Source organism: Calypte anna, chromosome 28, assembly GCF_003957555.1.
Source record: "Calypte anna isolate BGI_N300 chromosome 28, bCalAnn1_v1.p, whole genome shotgun sequence".
NCBI lineage: Eukaryota > Metazoa > Chordata > Aves > Apodiformes > Trochilidae > Calypte > Calypte anna.
The window spans coordinates 4,160,853-4,178,204 of record NC_044273.1 but is presented as its reverse complement, the minus strand read 5'-3'; the positions used below and the strand labels follow the sequence as shown (position 1 = coordinate 4,178,204).

Genomic DNA, 17,352 nt, shown 5'->3' with positions numbered 1-17,352 from the left:
GGCACTGCAGAAATATCTGCCCAGCCTCCTGCAGGAGGTACCGAGCCCTCCCTCCTGCTACCCCCAGAGCAGCTGCATCGCAGCTCACAAGCAGCAGCGAAAAACTCAGAGGAAACCGGGTAAACACCAGAAAACGGCTTTCTGGGAACAAGGCAATCCCAGCCGTTAAAAACAACATCTTAAACAAAAGAGGTAGATAGTTATACCCACCAGACCCCACGCAGGTGGCCTTCTCTCTCCCCAGCCCCCTCCCTGGCTCCTGCTCTCAAAGCTGGAGGAGCAAATTGCTTCCGCTCATTAGCATTTGACAAATAACCACAGAAGGAAAACAAGTCCCCAGCAGGATATGAATTGAGCCCGGGCCTTTATTGCCATTTAACTGCACCAAACAAGCATGTCATCAATTTTCCATGCTCTGTTGCACCGGTTCTCCCTTTTTGGAGAAGGATGAACACACGTGGAAAGGTTCAGAGCGGCCAAGTCAAAACAGAGAAGCAAGAAAAAAATGATCCCGGAGCTGTGAGATGGGAGCAGAGGTGACAGACGGCAACTTCTGAGCCTCTGGGCACAGCTGCAAGTGTCAGGATGGCTCTGCGGGAAGGGCTATGAGCGATGTGATCCAACCCCTCCAACACTCTGCAAGCAAGAGCACTGTTTCCCAGGAATTAATGTTTTATCAGGGCTGAGGGGACCCAAGGCAGCCTGCCTGGTGCCATGCTGAGTGGGAGGCAGCACACAAACCATCCATCAGCCCAGCTGCTGGGTCAGCACTGCCTGATTCTAGCATACAGGGATGCCAAGACCAAGGCCACAAATATTTGAGCAGAACCGTCCCCACTCTTTATTTTTGATCTCCAGTGATCTTGTGACAGGGTGCTATTAGGTCTCTGGCCAAGGACTCAGAAAGGGGAAGAGGATTACTGATCTCCACAGCACCAGCTTTGCTCCAAGCCTGTTAGGAACCTTCACCCCAAGAGCCTCACAGGTCCCCCCAAGAGCCTTAGGACTGCTGCTGTTTATTTAACATTTTTCCTTCCCTGGGGCCAGGTGGTTCATCCCATGTTCCACTGCAAAGGGAAGGAGATCTATGAAGCATTTCTGCACCTGGTCTGGAAACCACAAGCAGTGGAGGGGCAGTTTGGACTTACCTACTTGCTTCAAGGACAGCAAGAGCAGACAATATCCTTGGAAATCGGGCAGGGTTTTCTGTGGAGTTTCTGTAAACACAACCATTGCAGGCAGGACTGAGTCAATGCCACTCACTGAGAGATTTTCATCTTCCCATGCCAGCAGAAGGCACACTGTTAATGAGCACAAACACAAATGGGCTCACACTTTCATCAACTCCCACTCACACATAATTCAAGTGATAATAAATGGTTGGGTAGCTGAGGTTTTAATGAGTAGCCAGCAGGGAGGTTAGGAAGGCAGTTATAACCAGGAATGTAAGAGCTCATGAGGAAATTTTGGGAAGAGCTGCCATGGAGTGCAGAAATATGAATTACGAATTAGTCAGGAACAATTACAAGACTGTAGTCAGCCCAATCCAAAGTGAAGTTTTTCAGGTTTTTCTTTAAACTAAGAAGCATTTCAAATTGAATCAAAGTAATTGTAAGTCTTTTGTTATTCCAGATTTTTAAAAAATATGTGCCTGAGCTCCAGTTCAGAGCTCCAGCTTTTCAGTTCTGTTCTCTTGCATGGTGCCAGAGAATGAATGACTTGAAAGGGAAGAATGACTTGAAAAGGGAACTCGTAAGCTGCCATTTGTCAGCCCTTCATATCTTTAACCATCTTCTCAGCTGTAAATCTATTTCTCAGATAAATCAGGAACAACAGATGGGAAACCAGGGGAAGGGGGATAGAGGAAAGCCAGAAGATCCCTGCAGCTACAGAGCTGCTTGAGTCTTGCTCTGCTTTCTCCCATCCCTCTGCACCTCACACCCTGCTCCCACTTCCAAATTCTTCCTGCCTTGTCCCCAACACTTTCAACTTGGCTCTGGCATGGCCCCTGCTCAGCAGGCTCAGCCCCGTTCCTCCCCACTGCCCCTCCGTGGGGATCAGCAGGGGATCAGGGAACAGGAGGCTCGGGATAACCCAGGGTACAAACCTCTACTCGGGGCTCTCTTGAAGCACTGAAGCAGCACCATATGAAAGCACTTTTAGTCTTGCTGCAGATGGGTCTAGGCAAGGCACCATGAGAAGCACCTTCTCTTCTCATAAGGTAGAAAAAAGAGGCCAATTCTCATCAGGAGACAAGGAAGCAGCAGAGCACGATTCAGAGCCCAGCCCAGCCCTGCTGCCCCTCACCGACCCAGGCGATGCCCAAGGCTGGGCTGCTTCCCCCATCAGCACCAACCCACAACTCAGACCCCCCCCACACACATCCCCACACCCCCAGCTCTGGGGGGCCGCAGAAGTGACCCCCAGAGCTGCTCGGGGACCCCAGCCTCCACCAGCCAGGCTGACCTCACCTTTCAGCAATGCCACAGCCACATTCCCCCGTGGCAGATCCTCCTTTCCACTACCTCTCCCGCCCCCCCCAATTAGCCACTTCTTTTAAAAGTTGTTAAAGCCACCACGTGGCCAGCACAAACATCAGCAGCAGCCCCTTCCACCACCTCCAAAACACCCACCCCCCTCTCCACACACACCCCCCCCTCCAGGCTTTTTCCCTATAGCATGGCTCCCATCCTCCAGCCCTCCCAACTGCTCCCTGGTCTCCCCAGGGCAGGTCCCTCCTCTTCCCCAGGGTGACCCAGCCACAAAGGCACAACCCAGCCAGCCAGGGCTGTGTCATATGGGATCATTGCTGCCAGGACAAGGCTACAGACAAAAAGGTCCTAAGAGGATGCTCAAGCTTGCTGGTGCCTCCCCCGGCTGCATCAGCACATCCCGCTGCTCTCGGGGGCTGGATCCAGATTTCCACAGTGATTTTGCTGTTCTGAGAAATTACAAAATCAAACCAGTTCCTGATGGGTCTTGTTTAATCTCAGTAAAACCAAGCAGCCAACTATATATAGATCTGATTGACTGCCATCTCGATAGCTTCCTGCCTGGCTTTCCTGTGTGTCATAGTGCAAAGATCCAATTACTTTTTTTATGTGGGTGTTCCTTTTCTCAGTTTGCATCTTCACATCCTAACACTAAACTTGCAGACATGGCCACTGGCACAGCAGCCCTAGGTTTAAGGCTGTTCTCCTTCAGTGTTGTTCCTAACCTGGGGGAAGAACCCAAAGGCAACAGAAACACCTGGCATCTGGGCCACTGCAGCTCAAGGGACAGAGGTTAAGTGGGTGCTGGAAAGATCAAGTCCTATTACTTGAAATTAATGACTGTGGAGGGTCCCTTGCACAGCTTCTTCCATGTACTCCTTTGATATGCTCATAAAAGCAGTGAAATCAGTTCTCACTTTTGTCTGCATGTTGTAGTGTGGATAAAAGCTGTATGAGGTTTGTGTTGGTCTGTTAAGGTTGTCTCAGAGTTGCTCAGGTCCACCCAGGAACAGAGCTGTACTTTGGAAGAAGTTATATGACCAGAAGACCCTGAGCTGCTGTATAGACAACAGAAAGAGCCAGGATGGTGGGACACACTTTTTAAAGCAAGAGCTTTAGAGGTTTTACAAACCATCCTGTTTAAATCTTTCAGACTTCAGGGTGGGACTTTCCCTCATGGCTGGGGACATAGAATTTTTTTCTGACAAGGGTGATTTTCTAATAGGGTTCATTTGTGGCAGCAAGACTTATATGATATTTATGGCAAAGCCTGAGCCATGGCCTCTGATCCCTGGGTTCACTCTCATGTCTTTGTGAGGCTGTTTTGACTCACAGCCCTGTGCTTGGAGAGGAAAATCAGTCTGTTTATAACAGAACCACCTGTGTAGGCAGCTGGAAACTTGGTAGGAACTTAGTGGTGATCAATGGCATTTGCCTTCTCGTTTCCACCTGTCTGAACAACTGTCAAACGTGTTCCATTTGCTGTGATGTTTTGGTCCTGGACTTTCCAGAAAAGGGAGTCAGCATCTTTGGGTGCAGCACCTTTGTACCTAATCACTGTTTATCCCAGGCAGCTGGTGGAAATTAGTAGCACATGAAGAAGGCCATAGACCTTCCACTGCCCACTCAATCCTTCCTCTTCCTCAACTTGAGAACATGACTCATGGGCCTGATTCTGCAGTTAAAAACAAGAGCTGCAATCCTTGCTCCTCTCACCCTTCAACCCGTTTCCTGGGACCTGCCCTCCCCTATGGCCAGGCTGAGTTTGTGGAAGACCTGGTAGTCTTCTAGTCTCAGGAGCTGAACTTGGGGGATATTTCAGACCAGTTTCTGGGCTGCTCTGATGCCTGAAGGCATCAAGGGATTCAGATGTTTGCTTTGGTTCCAAGCACTGACTCCAGTTTGGGTTTGAGCTATAGGGTGTTTTCATTTTCATTTGCCTTCTCTGTCCCAGACTGGCAGGGCTGCCAAGACCTCACTTTGCTTCATTTGATGAATTTGATGAAAGGGGCTTCACAACTTGGGCTTATCTGTGCTGAGCCTGATGCAGTTTATGCTGGTCCTGCACCCGAGCTGCAAACACCACCGAGGGTTTCCTGTTGTGGTTTCCTGCCTCAGCTCAAACACCTCCTTCACAGAGCCTGCTCTCCCTTCCTGTTCTCATCAGGGCCACTTCTGGCCTTAATGAAGACACCAAATAGGTAGAGAAGAGTCTGCTTGCCATAAATCCAGCTCCCAGAGGGTCCTTGCTGGTGTAGGCTGAGCAGAGCAGGGTGCAGGCAGCAGAATGATTTCTCCAGAGCAGTTTCCTCCTGACCTGTATCCCGTTCCTGCCCATACAAAGCACATATCCAGCCAACCCTTTCACAGCTCCAGCAGTCCTGGAGGTTGGCAGGAGGCAGCCCTGCTGCTGACTGGGCTGCAACAGGATGGGTGAAACGGAGCAGGGCTGGCTACCAGCCCCAGCACAGCCCTAGCCACTGCCTGAGAGCATGGACTGGGAATGCCACGCACTTCTGGAATAGCACAGTGGGTTCAACCCATTGGGCAGGAACCTCTCCCATCATGTTAAGAAATGAGATTCATGTTGGGCAGAATCAGGGCAAACCCCCAGTGCACTGGCTGAAGAGTCAGTGCTTTCTTTTCTCTGAAAGCCAGTGACACATTTGTGATAAATATGGATGGAGACAAGAAGTGTTGGGGGTCAGTATCTGTGCAATGACAGGATCAAAGATCAGGCTCCACGGAGGAAATGAGACCCTTTGATTATGATAATGTTTCCATCAATCATTGGAAATTGGCTTCTGTTTGTGGGTGGGATTTTTGATCATTTGATACAAGATCCACAGCTCTGCAGTGGTTCAGTTGTTCAAGTTCCTTTTCCTGCTGGATTCCCACCACGAGCTGGTGCTGCAGGAGTTGGGTGGTAGGTTTGTTTCTGCTTTTATGCTGTTCTGAGCAAGGGGTTCCAGTGATGCTTGCACAGTGCAGCTGGACAGAGAGAGTGGGATTAAAGTCACTTTGTGGTGATGGTTGGACACATCTGAGCTCTGGCCTTCTCAGCAGCATGTGCATGGTGTAGAACTGGAAACTGCCAAATGGGATAAAGGTATTAGCCAAATCCAGAGACCATCCAGAGACTGGTATCGTGGGGAAAAATCCAAACATTTTTCAAGAGGTAATTAGAGGAAGGTTTTCACTCGTTCAGCTGATGGTTTATGTCTGCCCAGAAGCGGTTGGGTTTATCTTTATATCTTTTTGCTGTATTTGGGGCTATTTTCTATCTAAATGTTTCATAGATATTTAATATCCACCTCATGTTTTAATCTGAGTCCATTTAAGGTTTTGGCCTTAGAGACCCTCAGAGCAAAACTCATTTATTCAGAGAGGCAAAACAATTTCCTTTTATTGTGAACAAGGCTGGAGAGAAAATGGTAGGAAGTCAAAGGTAAAACCTTCGGGATGAATGTAAGAAGCACATGTTTGGTAGTGAAGGTAATTAACCACTGGAATAATTTGCTTGAAGATTCTGTGCGTTCTTTATTGCTTGAAATCTTTAAAACAAGATCAGAGCATTTTTACTTACACCTTCTACCCACGTTCTGGGCAGAAGAGAGGAATCAATGTGGGAGTCTCTGGCTGAGGGGATGAATACCTCACTGCTGCTCTCCTCACGGGGTTTGGAATGACATTACAGGTACTCAGCGAACCTCTAGGCAGACAAATCTTCATTCCAATTAAACCCCTTCTTTTTTCTTTTTTCCCTTCCCTTTCCCTTCATTTTCCCTTTTTCTCTCTTTCTTTTTCTTCTTTTCCTTTTTCTTTTCCTTTTTCCTTTTCTTTTCCCTTTTCCTTTCCTTTTCCTTTTTCCTTTTCTTTTTCTTTTTATTTTTATTTTTCTTCTACTTTTCCTTTTCTTTTTCCTTTTTTTCTTCTTTGTCTTCTTTTTCTTCTTCTTCTTTTTCTTTTTCTTCTTCTTTTTTTCTTTTTTTTCTTTTTTTTTCCCAAAACTCCACATCAGTAAAATTTTCTTTCTTTCTTTCAGATCCATCCCCAGCAGCACGGCGTGAGTGAACCCGAGGAGGAGCAGCCCTGGTAATTGTGCAGAGATGCCAGATGCTGCCGCTCACCTCCCCTTTTACTACGGCAGCATTGCCAGGTCAGAGGCAGAGGAGCACCTGAAGCTGGCGGGGATGTCGGACGGGCTGTTCCTGCTCCGGCAGTGCCTGCGCAGCCTGGGGGGTTATGTCCTCTCCGTGGTCTGCAATCTGCAGTTTTACCATTACTCCATCGAGCGCCAGATGAACGGGACCTACGCCATCGCGGGGGGCAAAGCGCACTGCGGGCCCGAGGAGCTCTGTGAGTTTTACTCCAAGGATGCTGATGGGCTCTGCTGCCCCCTCCGCAAACCCTGCAACCGCCCCAGTGGGGTGGAGCCCCAGCCCGGGGTCTTCGACAGCTTGAGGGACAACATGGTGCGGGACTACGTCCGGCAGACCTGGAAACTGGAGGTACCAACCATGGCCAGGGGTGGGGTGGGACGGCAAGAACCGGTGCTGTTCGGCCTTGAGAAAAGAAGGATGAGTGCTGAGGCCATGGGTTTGAGCCTCACCCTACTGGTGATGAGCTCTGATGGCACAACAAAGTTAGTGCAGTACTGAGACAAAGCTCCAGGGGTGCAATTAGGTTAGTATGGTGCTCATAGAAGCTGGAAAAGCCAAGCATGCTGAGGTTGTGAGTTCCAGGGTGAGCTGAGCTTGTGAGTTTGAGCCTCACCTTTTATTGGTCCCCTAATCCTGCTCATGCACAGTTGGGGCTCGCCCTGATCAGGCACAGGTGGGCTTAACACAAGCTCATGCCCACTCCCTGGCAATAAGTGGCACTTGGTTGCCTTATTTCACTACAAGAGGGGATCTTGTGAACACCTATAAATCACTGAGGAGTGGGTGGCAAGAGGAAAAGGCCAGTAATAGGACATGCATTTAAGCTAGAACGTAGGAAGTTCCACCATCACATGAGGTGAAGATTCTTTACTGTGAGGGTGATGGTTGCCCAGAGAGGTTGTGGAGAGTCCTTCTCTGGAGACTTTCCAAACCCACCTGGATGCATTCCTCTGTGTCCTGCCTGGGATGATCCTGCTGTGGCAGGTGGTTGGGGTGGATGGTCTCTGGAGGTCCCTTCCAGCTCCTTACAGTTTATGATTCTATGCTCTTGCTGCTCTACCCTCCTCTGTCACTGCCAGACCCCTCTTAAAGCAAGGTCCTCCTCCACAGAGGCTGCTGGCACTAAAAGCAGTCTTAAACCTCTCTCCTTCCCAGTTTTTTCTTCAGAAACGGGTCTGACCATCTTCCCAAGTCTTCAGCCTCTTCTTCTGAAGGGCTTCTGCTGTGCCTGCTCAGCTGGAGCTCCCTGCCCACTTTCCAAACCTTGCCAACCCTGGTGCTGTTTGCTCCTCTGCAGCACTTGGGACACTTGCTGCAGCTACATCACCACTCTCTGCATGAGGTCCCTGTACCTCCAGAACACTGAGGATGTCCTGAAACCAGACTTCCATTCCTGCTCAGGTTTTCCTCTACTTTTGAAAGTCAGGGGAGGTTTTGCCAATGAGGTACTGCATGCTGGATCAGGCCTCTTGGTTATGTGGGTTTAAAAATAGCTACAGACAGGTTCCTGTGTCTTACTGCAGGCTGGAATATATATATATATATATATATAATATATGTATAAGTAGAAACACTGTAAACAGTCACATTGGAAGCCATGCAATAATTTCCTTCTACTCCTGTCACCTTGAGAGTGGCTACTCAGACACTGCCAAGTCCTCACAGAAAGATGGCTCAGGCATTCTCCTTTTGGAGGCTTTCTAAGAAAGATCTCTAAATTTGGCTATATTAGATGAAAGGTGCTTAGCAGAATGAAGTTATCTACGGGGTTTTCCCTCGAAGCTGATCAGTGGACGCTGGTAGATAACACAAAGGACATTGCCACCTACTGGCAAAGGAAAATCTACAGTTGTTTGTAAAACGTGTGGGGCCAGCAAAATGAATTTAGGGTCTCCCACATGATTTCCAGGCTGCACTGCTCTGGACAAGTTGTAGTGCCTTGGGACATGAGCGGCCAGGAAGGCAGAGACACTAGAAGGAGGTCCTGCTCTCCTAGGAATGTAAGGCTGAAAGACACCCTGCAAGCCTTAAGTCACCTCGCATGAATAGGGTGTCTTCTCCCTTCCCCCACCAGCAACTCATTTCAGCTGGATTCGAGGGATGGGATCAATTTAAAAAGGCAAGGAATTCTGCTCTGCAGAATTCAGCCCACTATTACCATAGGCATGATTAAGGGCACAAGCACTTCCATTATGAACCCTTCCAGGCTCCCTGTGTCATCTGCCCCAAAGGCTGCAAAATAACCTGTGCTGAAACCATGCAGTGCAGCAGAGTGGCAGGAGGTCTCATTTCCCACTCTCTTGCAGGGTGATGCACTTGAACAGGCCATCATCAGCCAGGCTCCACAGGTGGAGAAGCTCATTGCCACCACAGCCCATGAAAGGATGCCCTGGTACCACGGCAGCATCGCCCGCGACGAAGCTGAACGGAGGCTCTACTCTGGGGCACAACCTGATGGGAAGTTCCTGTGAGTCCTCAAACCCCTGGCAGATGCTGTGATCCCTGCACTTTTTACCATCTCCCCACCTCCACTGCCCTGTAGATATTTGTTTCATGTGATAGTTCCTCAGAGAAGTTTTAGCTGGATAGGTCAGGCTGTGGTTACAGATCTTTCAAAGACTGGGGCTAACACTCCAAGCCTGTTACTGTCTGGACAGTGTCTGGGCTCCATGAAGAGTCAATTGTGAGTTTATTTGTTTCTTGTGTTTAGAAATCTCTATGAAGTACGCTTGTTAATGCACTGGCTGATATGAGATAGGGGGTTCAGTGGGTAGAGGTGTTTAATACCAAGACACAGATGATGTCTGGCAAATAAAATACAGGAGAAAGCATTTGCTCTGCCCTTTGCTGAGATGAGACTGCTCTGCATTTACCTATCTCCTGAGTGAGTTAGGGAAAGAAAAAATTAGCTGGAGAGGGTGGAGGAGAAGGGTGAGAGGCTGAAGGTGAAGAGTCTCTCCTCAGCCTCTGTCAGGAAAGTTTCAATTCCAGCATGGGTGCAGGGACACCTCACCAAGTGCCCACCTAGCACCCCGTGACTGCTGCAGCCACGTTTATTTGCAGAGCAAAATGTAGAATTGCTTCTAATTCTTCCTCCCAGGCTGAGAGAAAAGGAGAAGAGTACCTATGCCCTCTCCCTTGTCTATGGCAAAACCGTGTACCACTACCGGATAGACCAGGACAAGTCTGGCAAGTACTCCATCCCTGAGGGCACCAAGTTCGACACACTCTGGCAGGTACAGTGCTGTGGGATGCTGACCACCAGCATCCTGCTAAAGCAAAGGTGCTTTTCCCTTGTTACAGCTGCCCATGCCCCAAAGAAAGTCCATGTGGAACTTTAAAGGCTTTAAGACTCTACATGGGTGGTTGCAGCCCCTTTCAGAAAGCCCTGAGGTTCCCTGGGTCTGGCTGGCTGTCAGTTCACCTCACTGCATTCAGGGGAGAGAAAATCATAGAATCCTAGAATTGGCTGGGTTGGAAGGGACCTCAGAGATCATCAAGTCCAACCCTTGATCCACTCCTGCTGCAGTTCCCAGCCCATGGCACTCAGTGCCACATCCAGGCTCTTTGGAAAGATCTCCAGACACGGAGAATCCACTACTTCCCTGGGCAGCCCATTCCAATGCCTGATCACCCTCTCCAGAAAGAAATTCTTTCTCATCTCCAACCTAAACCTCCCCTGGCACAACTTGAGACCCTGCCCTCTTGTCTTGCTGAGAGTTGCCTGGGAAAAGAGCCCAACCCCCCCCCTGGCTCCAACCTCCTTTCAGGGAGTTGGAGAGAGTGATGAGGTCTCCCCTGAGCCTCCTCTTCTCCAGCCTCAACACCCCCAGCTCCCTCAGCCCTTCCTCACAGGAATTCTGCTGGATCCCTTCACAGCCTCCTTGCTCTTCTCTGGACCTGCTCCAGCACCTCAATCTCCTTCCTGAGCTGAGGGGCCCAGAACTGGACACAGGACTCAAGCACTTGCACTTGAGTGCAAGTCCCTCAGTGCATAGATAGGAGAAGAAAGAATTGAGTCCCTGTCATAGATCTGAAAGAAATTATTACCATAAGCCACACAAGTTGTCTGGAAAAACAAAAACACCACCAAAAAACATGAAAAAAAGAGACCAAAACCACAAAAGAGATAATGTTATCCTTGAAACAAACTCTTTTGCCTCCAATTCCTTTCCCAGCTGGTGGAGTATCTAAAACTCAAACCGGATGGGCTGATTTTCTACCTGAGGGAAACGTGCCCCAACCCCAACATGCCAGGTGAGCTGACCTCAGTTCCTGACCTCTCAGTGCCATCCCTGGACTCAGTTTCCTACCAAGAGGGGCCAGGTTGAGCAGAGCCAACCCAAGTTTCCTTTACCATGTCCAACCATGTCACTCAGCCTCTCCTGAGGGCTGCTCTGGGAATGATACCCACATCCAGGCATTCCACACCTTTTTTGGCTAAGGCTGTGGAAATCAGCCTTTAGTGGAGGGGATCAGACCCAGGCATCCACTCGGTTCTCCAAGGATGCTCTGATATTGTGTGGGGCACAGGCAGACACTCAACACCTTCTCTCTCCTGATTCACAGTGTCTGCAGCACCAGTTCCACCAGCCCACCCCTCCGTGAGTGTAAGTTCTGGGGAGGGTCTGTTTTATTGGTAACTCAGGGGTTTAATACTATTGCATTTCAAGCTTGCTGATCAAACTCTGTTCTTCTCTAAAAGGCAATAGCTCAAATGGAATGTATTAAGCCCAGCTGCAATGCTGTCCCCTTTCCAGCTTGGATGGGGACAAGGAATAGCTGGGCACAGCTACCATTAGGGCTGAAAATGGTTTCCATTCATACTGTGTGCTTCTTGCAACATGTGTGCTTGTCCCCGGGGAGTCCTCTCCCTCCCTGCCCTCCTTGCCAGGCAGGAGCAAGGAAGATGTGGGTTGGCTTTTGGGAAAGCTCAGCTTTGCTGCTGGCTGCTGGCCACATCTTTGTGCTCCCGCTGCGTCCCTGGCCTCGGGGCACTTCTGCGCTCAGTCACGGCTCTGAGAGCCGAACAGTTGCTGAAACCACCTCGGCTGGGCTGGAGGAGGCTGAAGAGCATCCTGAGCATTCAACCCATCTCCTCTGGGAGCTTTCGCAGTCCGCACTAAGCTCCTGTGTCCCGGGGACTCTGCTGCGAGCAGCGCCCAAAGCTGCGCTGGATAAATGCGCACTGTCTGCTTTTGGGAGAGGGGATTTGTGCTGTGTCCCCGTGTGCTCCTGGGGACCCCTCTTTGGGCAGGGTGTACAGTATGCCAGCTGAGCTGTCTCCAGGTTTTCCTTTCTCCTTGTCTGGGATGACCCCCGCTGCTGCAGGACGTTTGTTGCTTTGGGATGGGGAAAGAAGAGGGGGCAGAGAGGAAAGCAGAGCCCTGGGTGCATGGCCCTTGCTGCTCAGGTGAGCACAGAGCCCTCAGCATCTCACCTCAGCATCTCTGGGTTACTGCAGGGCCATGCTGCACCCAGGCTCCGTGGCAGGGAATCCCCCAAGGGTCTGATCCCTGCTCTGGGGATACCTGCCTGCTGGGACAGGGAGAGAAAATTCAGATCAATACCACTCCAATTTCTTGAACCCACCTCAGGGCCTTTTACAGGGGGTCAGCAGCCAGGGCTCTGTGGGCTTCCTCTCCTTCTCCTATCCCATTTCAAACTGAAGTGGTTTTCCCTGGCTGCTTTATCCACTTTCTCCCCATTCCTTTTCCAGAGACACGTTGGGTCTCTTAATGCAGATGGATACACACCAGAGCCTGTAGGTGAGCATCTCTGAAAACCCTCTCCTCCTAACAGGAGGAAACAGGACCTGGGGATGCCACAGGAAGCACTGGGGTTACCTGGGACATTTCTATCACCTTCTGGACAAAAAGCTGTACTACAAAGCCCCTTTATAAAGGCACCCAGGAACATCCTACTAATTTCAGGGCCTTGAGACAAGAATACAGCAAAACTCTTTGCCTACACCCAGCACCCAGTAAATCAAGCCCTGTCCCATTTCCCACCTTTCCCCCTGCCTACTAAATGCTCAGTGCATTGGGTTCCATTTCAGTGGGGTGAAGCCATGCCCAGGTCCTGTAGGGCCTGATGGGTGGAGCAGGGCAGCTCAAACATCTCATCCTGGCTCCTTCAGCAGCTGTAAGTAGGAGAGGCCACCAGTTGTGGAAGGGAGGGAGGTGCCCTGGATAGAGGCTTGAATGATGGAGCTTGAGGGAGAATTGGACAAGAGACCAGAGAAAACTTCCCAGCTGGCGAGGGGGAAGAGATGGGGAAGGATGCATTGTTTACTGCTATAAAAAACCTGTATCTCTTGGAAAGGTGCAGGAAAGTCACAGCTGCTGCCCATGGACACCACTGTCTATGAGAGCCCCTACAGTGACCCTGAGGAACTGAAAGAGAAGAAGCTTTTCCTGAAGAGGGACAACCTGATGATTGATGAAGTGGAACTGGGGGCTGGAAACTTTGGCTGTGTCAGGAAAGGAGTCTACAAAATGAGAAAGTGAGTGCTGGCCAGAAAGGACTCTGAGGAAGTGGGAGGAGGGTGCTCCAGGCTGAGCTCAGAGGTGTCCCCAGTTATCCTGTTTCTAGCTAGATGAGGCCTAACATGATAGTGGGGTGTAGGTGGAAGAGATACTCTGGAAGATCAGTGATGGCTTTCCATGGACTTGCAGTGACAGCCTCGTTGTCCTGAAAGTGAACTTTGCACTGCACACTCCCAGGCATAAAACTGTCACTTCTGAAGGCATTTCTGGGCTCAGAGGTCAGGATTCTGAGGTCATCTTGGTCCACATCAGGACAAAGGAGGGAGACTCAGAATTTATGCAACCCTTGGCTCTGTCACTGATTGTCTGTGACCCCACAAACATGGCCCTTACCCACCTTGTGCCTGAGCTTCCCCCTTGAAATATGGCAATGGTGACGGAGACCTCAGTGTGCAAGGTGAATGCACCTTCAGATTTACAGATGGAAAATACTGGCCTACATGTCTAAGGGTGGGTTGATCCTTTCCTCTGGCCTTCTGGAAGGCCTAGGATACCAGTGTTGTGCAAGGTTCCACCAAAACCAGGTGACTGAGGTTGCTGTTCAGAGATCAGGCAGTACCACATGGGATGGGGTTTGCATTCCTGGCTGTGAGACACGAGTCCAGCTGCTGTTTAGCTCATCCCGTGTGTGTTCCTCTCTTGCACCCTGTACAGGAAACAGATTGATGTGGCCATAAAGGTGCTGAAGAGCAACAATGAGAAAACAGTGAAGGATGAAATGATGAAGGAAGCTCAGATCATGCATCAGTTGGACAATCCCTACATTGTCCGCATGATTGGGGTCTGCGAGGCCGAGTCCCTGATGCTGGTGATGGAGATGGCTTCTGGAGGGCCACTCAACAAGTTCTTAGCTTCCAGGAAGTGAGTACTGAATAAAATGTGGCTGGCTGATGTTCTGCACTTCTCATCAAACACTTTCTTGCCAGGGGACCCTGGTTTTGTAGGTGGAGGAAAGATGATAACAGCAGAAAGAGATATTTGATGTGAGGTAATAGGGATGGAGGCTTCTGGAGCAGAGATGTCCATGTTCATTCTCCCTTGTAGTTAGAAAGCTTGGAGGGGACTGTGGTGTACAATGGCAGGTCCTTTATTACTGCATTTTTCTTTCATCTTCTCCAGGGATGAGATTACAGTCAGCAATATCGTGGAGCTCATGCACCAAGTATCCATGGGGATGAAATATTTGGAGGAAAAAAACTTTGTGCACAGGGACCTGGCAGCCAGAAATGTTCTGCTGGTCAACCAGCATTATGCCAAGATCAGTGACTTTGGCCTCTCCAAGGCTCTTGGTGCTGATGACAGCTACTACAAGGTGAGTGTGAGCACAGCAAAGGATCCAGATAGCCAGCAGCAGCCCTCCTGGTTGGGGGGCGCTGAGAATTCCAGAAGTAGGTGGTCTGGGATCTTCCTAGGAGCCAGGGATGGCTGAGCAGTGCTAGCAAGACATCAGGGCCTGGGCTAGGGTTTGGGGCTCAGAGGTTGAGGCTTGAGACCTAGGGATTTTTTCAGCAGCATGGCATTGCATGTGACACAAACATTCAGCAAAGCAGAATTCTGTTTCAGCTCAGAGCAAGCTGTGACTGAGGGTGGAAACAGTCCTCTTTGTTTTGCTACAGGCCAGGACAGCTGGGAAGTGGCCCTTGAAATGGTATGCCCCAGAATGCATCCTCTATCACAAGTTCTCCAGCAAGAGTGATGTGTGGAGCTATGGTGTGACCATGTGGGAGGCCTTCAGCTACGGGCAGAAACCATACAAGGTGAGGCAGAGCTCACCATGGATGGATGCCACAGTCTGGTACCACTCTCTAACAGGCTGACACAAACTGAACCTACGATTTCTGTTTCCTTGGGTGGGATTTTTTCCTCCTGTTGAGCAGAGGGGAAAGGGAACAGCTCCCTCCCACATCACAAAAGACACAGATTAGACTGTTTGGATCCTGCAGTTCTGGGTTCAGAAGAAACAAAGGAAGAGAGTAAGGAGAAGAAACAAAAAAGAAAACAAAATAATTTGGGTTTCAATCAAAGCAATTCTTCTGTTTGATCCTTCCTCTCACTTGCAGAGCTGAAAACTCAGTTGCTCAGCCACTGCTGGATCCAGGCTTGGGATGGCAGCTGCAGGCTGGGCTGGCTACAATGTGAGATGCAGCTGCTGGGTGCTGGGGTTGCAAATGGTGAAGGTCCAATGCGTGTGGTGCATGGATCCAAGCTCTAACCTGTCATTTAATCCTCTCCTAGAAAATGAAAGGCCCAGAGGTCATCAGCTTCATAGAGCAAGGGAAGCGCATGGACTGCCCCCCAGACTGCCCAGCAGAGGTGTATGGCCTCATGCAGCAATGCTGGACCTACAGGTAAGGCTGTCACAGGTCCATCACAACAGCACACATGATCTGGCTGGTGGCAACATAAAGCAAATGATGTCACCTGCCTTGGTTGCATCCCCCAGTCTGGGATGAATAAAGCACCTATTTCTTTATCATCTCACCCCTCCACCTGCATGCACCAACCCTGGAAGCTATTGGAACCTCTGTGCCTTTGCCCATCCCAGAAAAATCTCATCTGCCTTCCTAACCACAATCAAGCTACTGTTCTTCAAAGGTTCTTCTGTGCTTGGTATCTTCTCATTGCACCAATTCACTTTTGTCTCTTCTGGTGACTTTATTTGTTCCTTTCTGCCCTTGCAGATGGGAAGAGCGTCCGGGATTTATTTCTGTGGAAAACACAATCCGCTCCTACTACTACAGCATTGCTACCAAGACAGAAAATGGGCCAGAGACAGAGGACAAGTCAAAAGCAACTTTCCCCTGAGTTTCCCTCTCTTCTGAACACACACCCTTCCTGCAGGAGACCTGGAATGGCTCTCTGTGAATTTTTGCTTTTCTCTCTCAAACGCTGGGTTTGCTTCTCAAGTAGCTCCAGAGCTAAGAACCTGGAAGATGATGCTGTCAGGGTAGATAAGGACACTCAGCTGTGCCTCGTGTCTCCAAACAGCCAGCCATGATTTACACCTCAATCCTGACCCAGCACAGGACAGTACAGACAGTATTATACTTCCCTCTTACCCACTTCTAAAGCTGTCCCAGGACCTCAGAGCTTAATGCCTGCCAGGCTCACTAAGGATCAACTGCCCTGGCTCCAGATGACCCAAGTTTTTTCTAATCTCCATAAAAACCAATTCTCTCCCAGTACACATTTCTGGTGAGGTCTGCATGAGGTGGGCCACAAGACAGGGAGCCATCAAATCCCTTCCCCTTGGCTCAGGGCAAGAACCAGCTGGTGTGCTGCCTGCTCCCAGGAGGGATCAGCTCTCAGTGGTTTCTCCTCCATGTGCCCTGCCAGCTGCAGCTTTTACACCCCAGGCATTGCCACAGAGCCTGGTGGCCTGGTGGCCACCCCTCTGCACAGCCACAGCTTGCCAAGCTGGTTATGGCTCCTCAAACAGCTTAAACTCCTGGAGCCCACTGCTCACCTCCTGGATCCCATCTGGCCCCTCTGTGCCACCAAAATGAGCATCTTGCTTTTCAAGCCTGCGAATTGATAAACTTGTAAATAAACTCTATTTTTAACATGCTTATTACTCAGACTATTGAACTATCAAAAACGATTGCAACTGCTTCAAGCTGGCAAAAAAATAATTGTGATTTCCCTCCACTAGGATAGGGTTATCCTTCCTTGGTGCTCTCCATAACCCTATAGAGTCACCAACCTGATGAGATTCTTGGGGCTTCACTGCAGGTGTGGAGCTCTCTTGCAGCTAAAGGCACATAGAGAGCTCAGCCTGGTCCAGTCTGGTACCACACCTGTACTGGTCTCCCTCCACCCCAGATGCATTGGACTGGGGGGCTGTGGTCTGCACTGCTACAGAGAGCAGGGTGGTTGTCAAGACTGGGGAAACAGAAGATCAGAGAGTCCTGAGATACAGAAAAGCTTATCAGCTTATCTCTCACCATCTTCTGGTATTGAAAAGCCACACAGTAGCTCTCACAGAGTACCTTGTCCTGGAGGAAAAATAAATAGCTACAGCCCAGGCCAGGGCACAGCCCTTGTCTAAAACCTTAGTGAGAGACACTGGTTTCTGGGATGCATTCAAGTATGAGACCTAAATTACCCTCTTGGTCAAGCCTGTTGAAGCACTCAGAGAACAGAGGTCTG

General features: G+C 49.8%; 1 protein-coding gene across 2 annotated transcripts; it reads left to right on the top strand.

The window, feature by feature from the left end:
- Positions 1 to 6,537: 6,537 nt before the first annotated feature.
- Positions 6,538 to 16,379, top strand: LOC103534942 (tyrosine-protein kinase ZAP-70). 2 transcript variants are annotated; one of them, XM_030466233.1, is made up of 12 exons: positions 6,538 to 7,003; positions 8,962 to 9,122; positions 9,756 to 9,891; positions 10,834 to 10,912; positions 11,225 to 11,265; positions 12,375 to 12,423; positions 12,980 to 13,160; positions 13,858 to 14,064; positions 14,323 to 14,515; positions 14,820 to 14,960; positions 15,439 to 15,551; positions 15,885 to 16,379. In XM_030466233.1, exons 1-12 carry the CDS (start codon positions 6,602 to 6,604, stop codon positions 16,006 to 16,008), a joined length of 1,827 nt encoding a protein of 608 aa, XP_030322093.1. In that variant the 5' UTR covers positions 6,538 to 6,601; the 3' UTR covers positions 16,009 to 16,379. The 2 variants fall into 2 exon arrangements, with proteins under 2 accessions (XP_030322093.1, XP_030322094.1); XM_030466234.1 differs by lacking the exon at positions 11,225 to 11,265 and having other exon boundaries at positions 6,550 to 7,003; positions 10,834 to 10,959; positions 12,986 to 13,160; positions 15,885 to 16,091.
- The last annotated feature ends 973 nt before the right edge of the window (positions 16,380 to 17,352 follow it).

Bases quoted from the DNA above. Each gene is read 5' to 3' on its own strand.
- LOC103534942 (XM_030466233.1), top strand. From the start codon at position 6,602: ATGCCAGATGCTGCCGCTCACCTCCCCTTTTACTACGGCAGCATTGCC. The intron at 11,266-12,374 runs GTAAGTTCTGGG...TTCCTTTTCCAG, and splicing joins CAGCCCACCCCTCCGTGAGT to AGACACGTTGGGTCTCTTAA. The intron at 13,161-13,857 runs GTGAGTGCTGGC...CACCCTGTACAG, and splicing joins GGAGTCTACAAAATGAGAAA to GAAACAGATTGATGTGGCCA.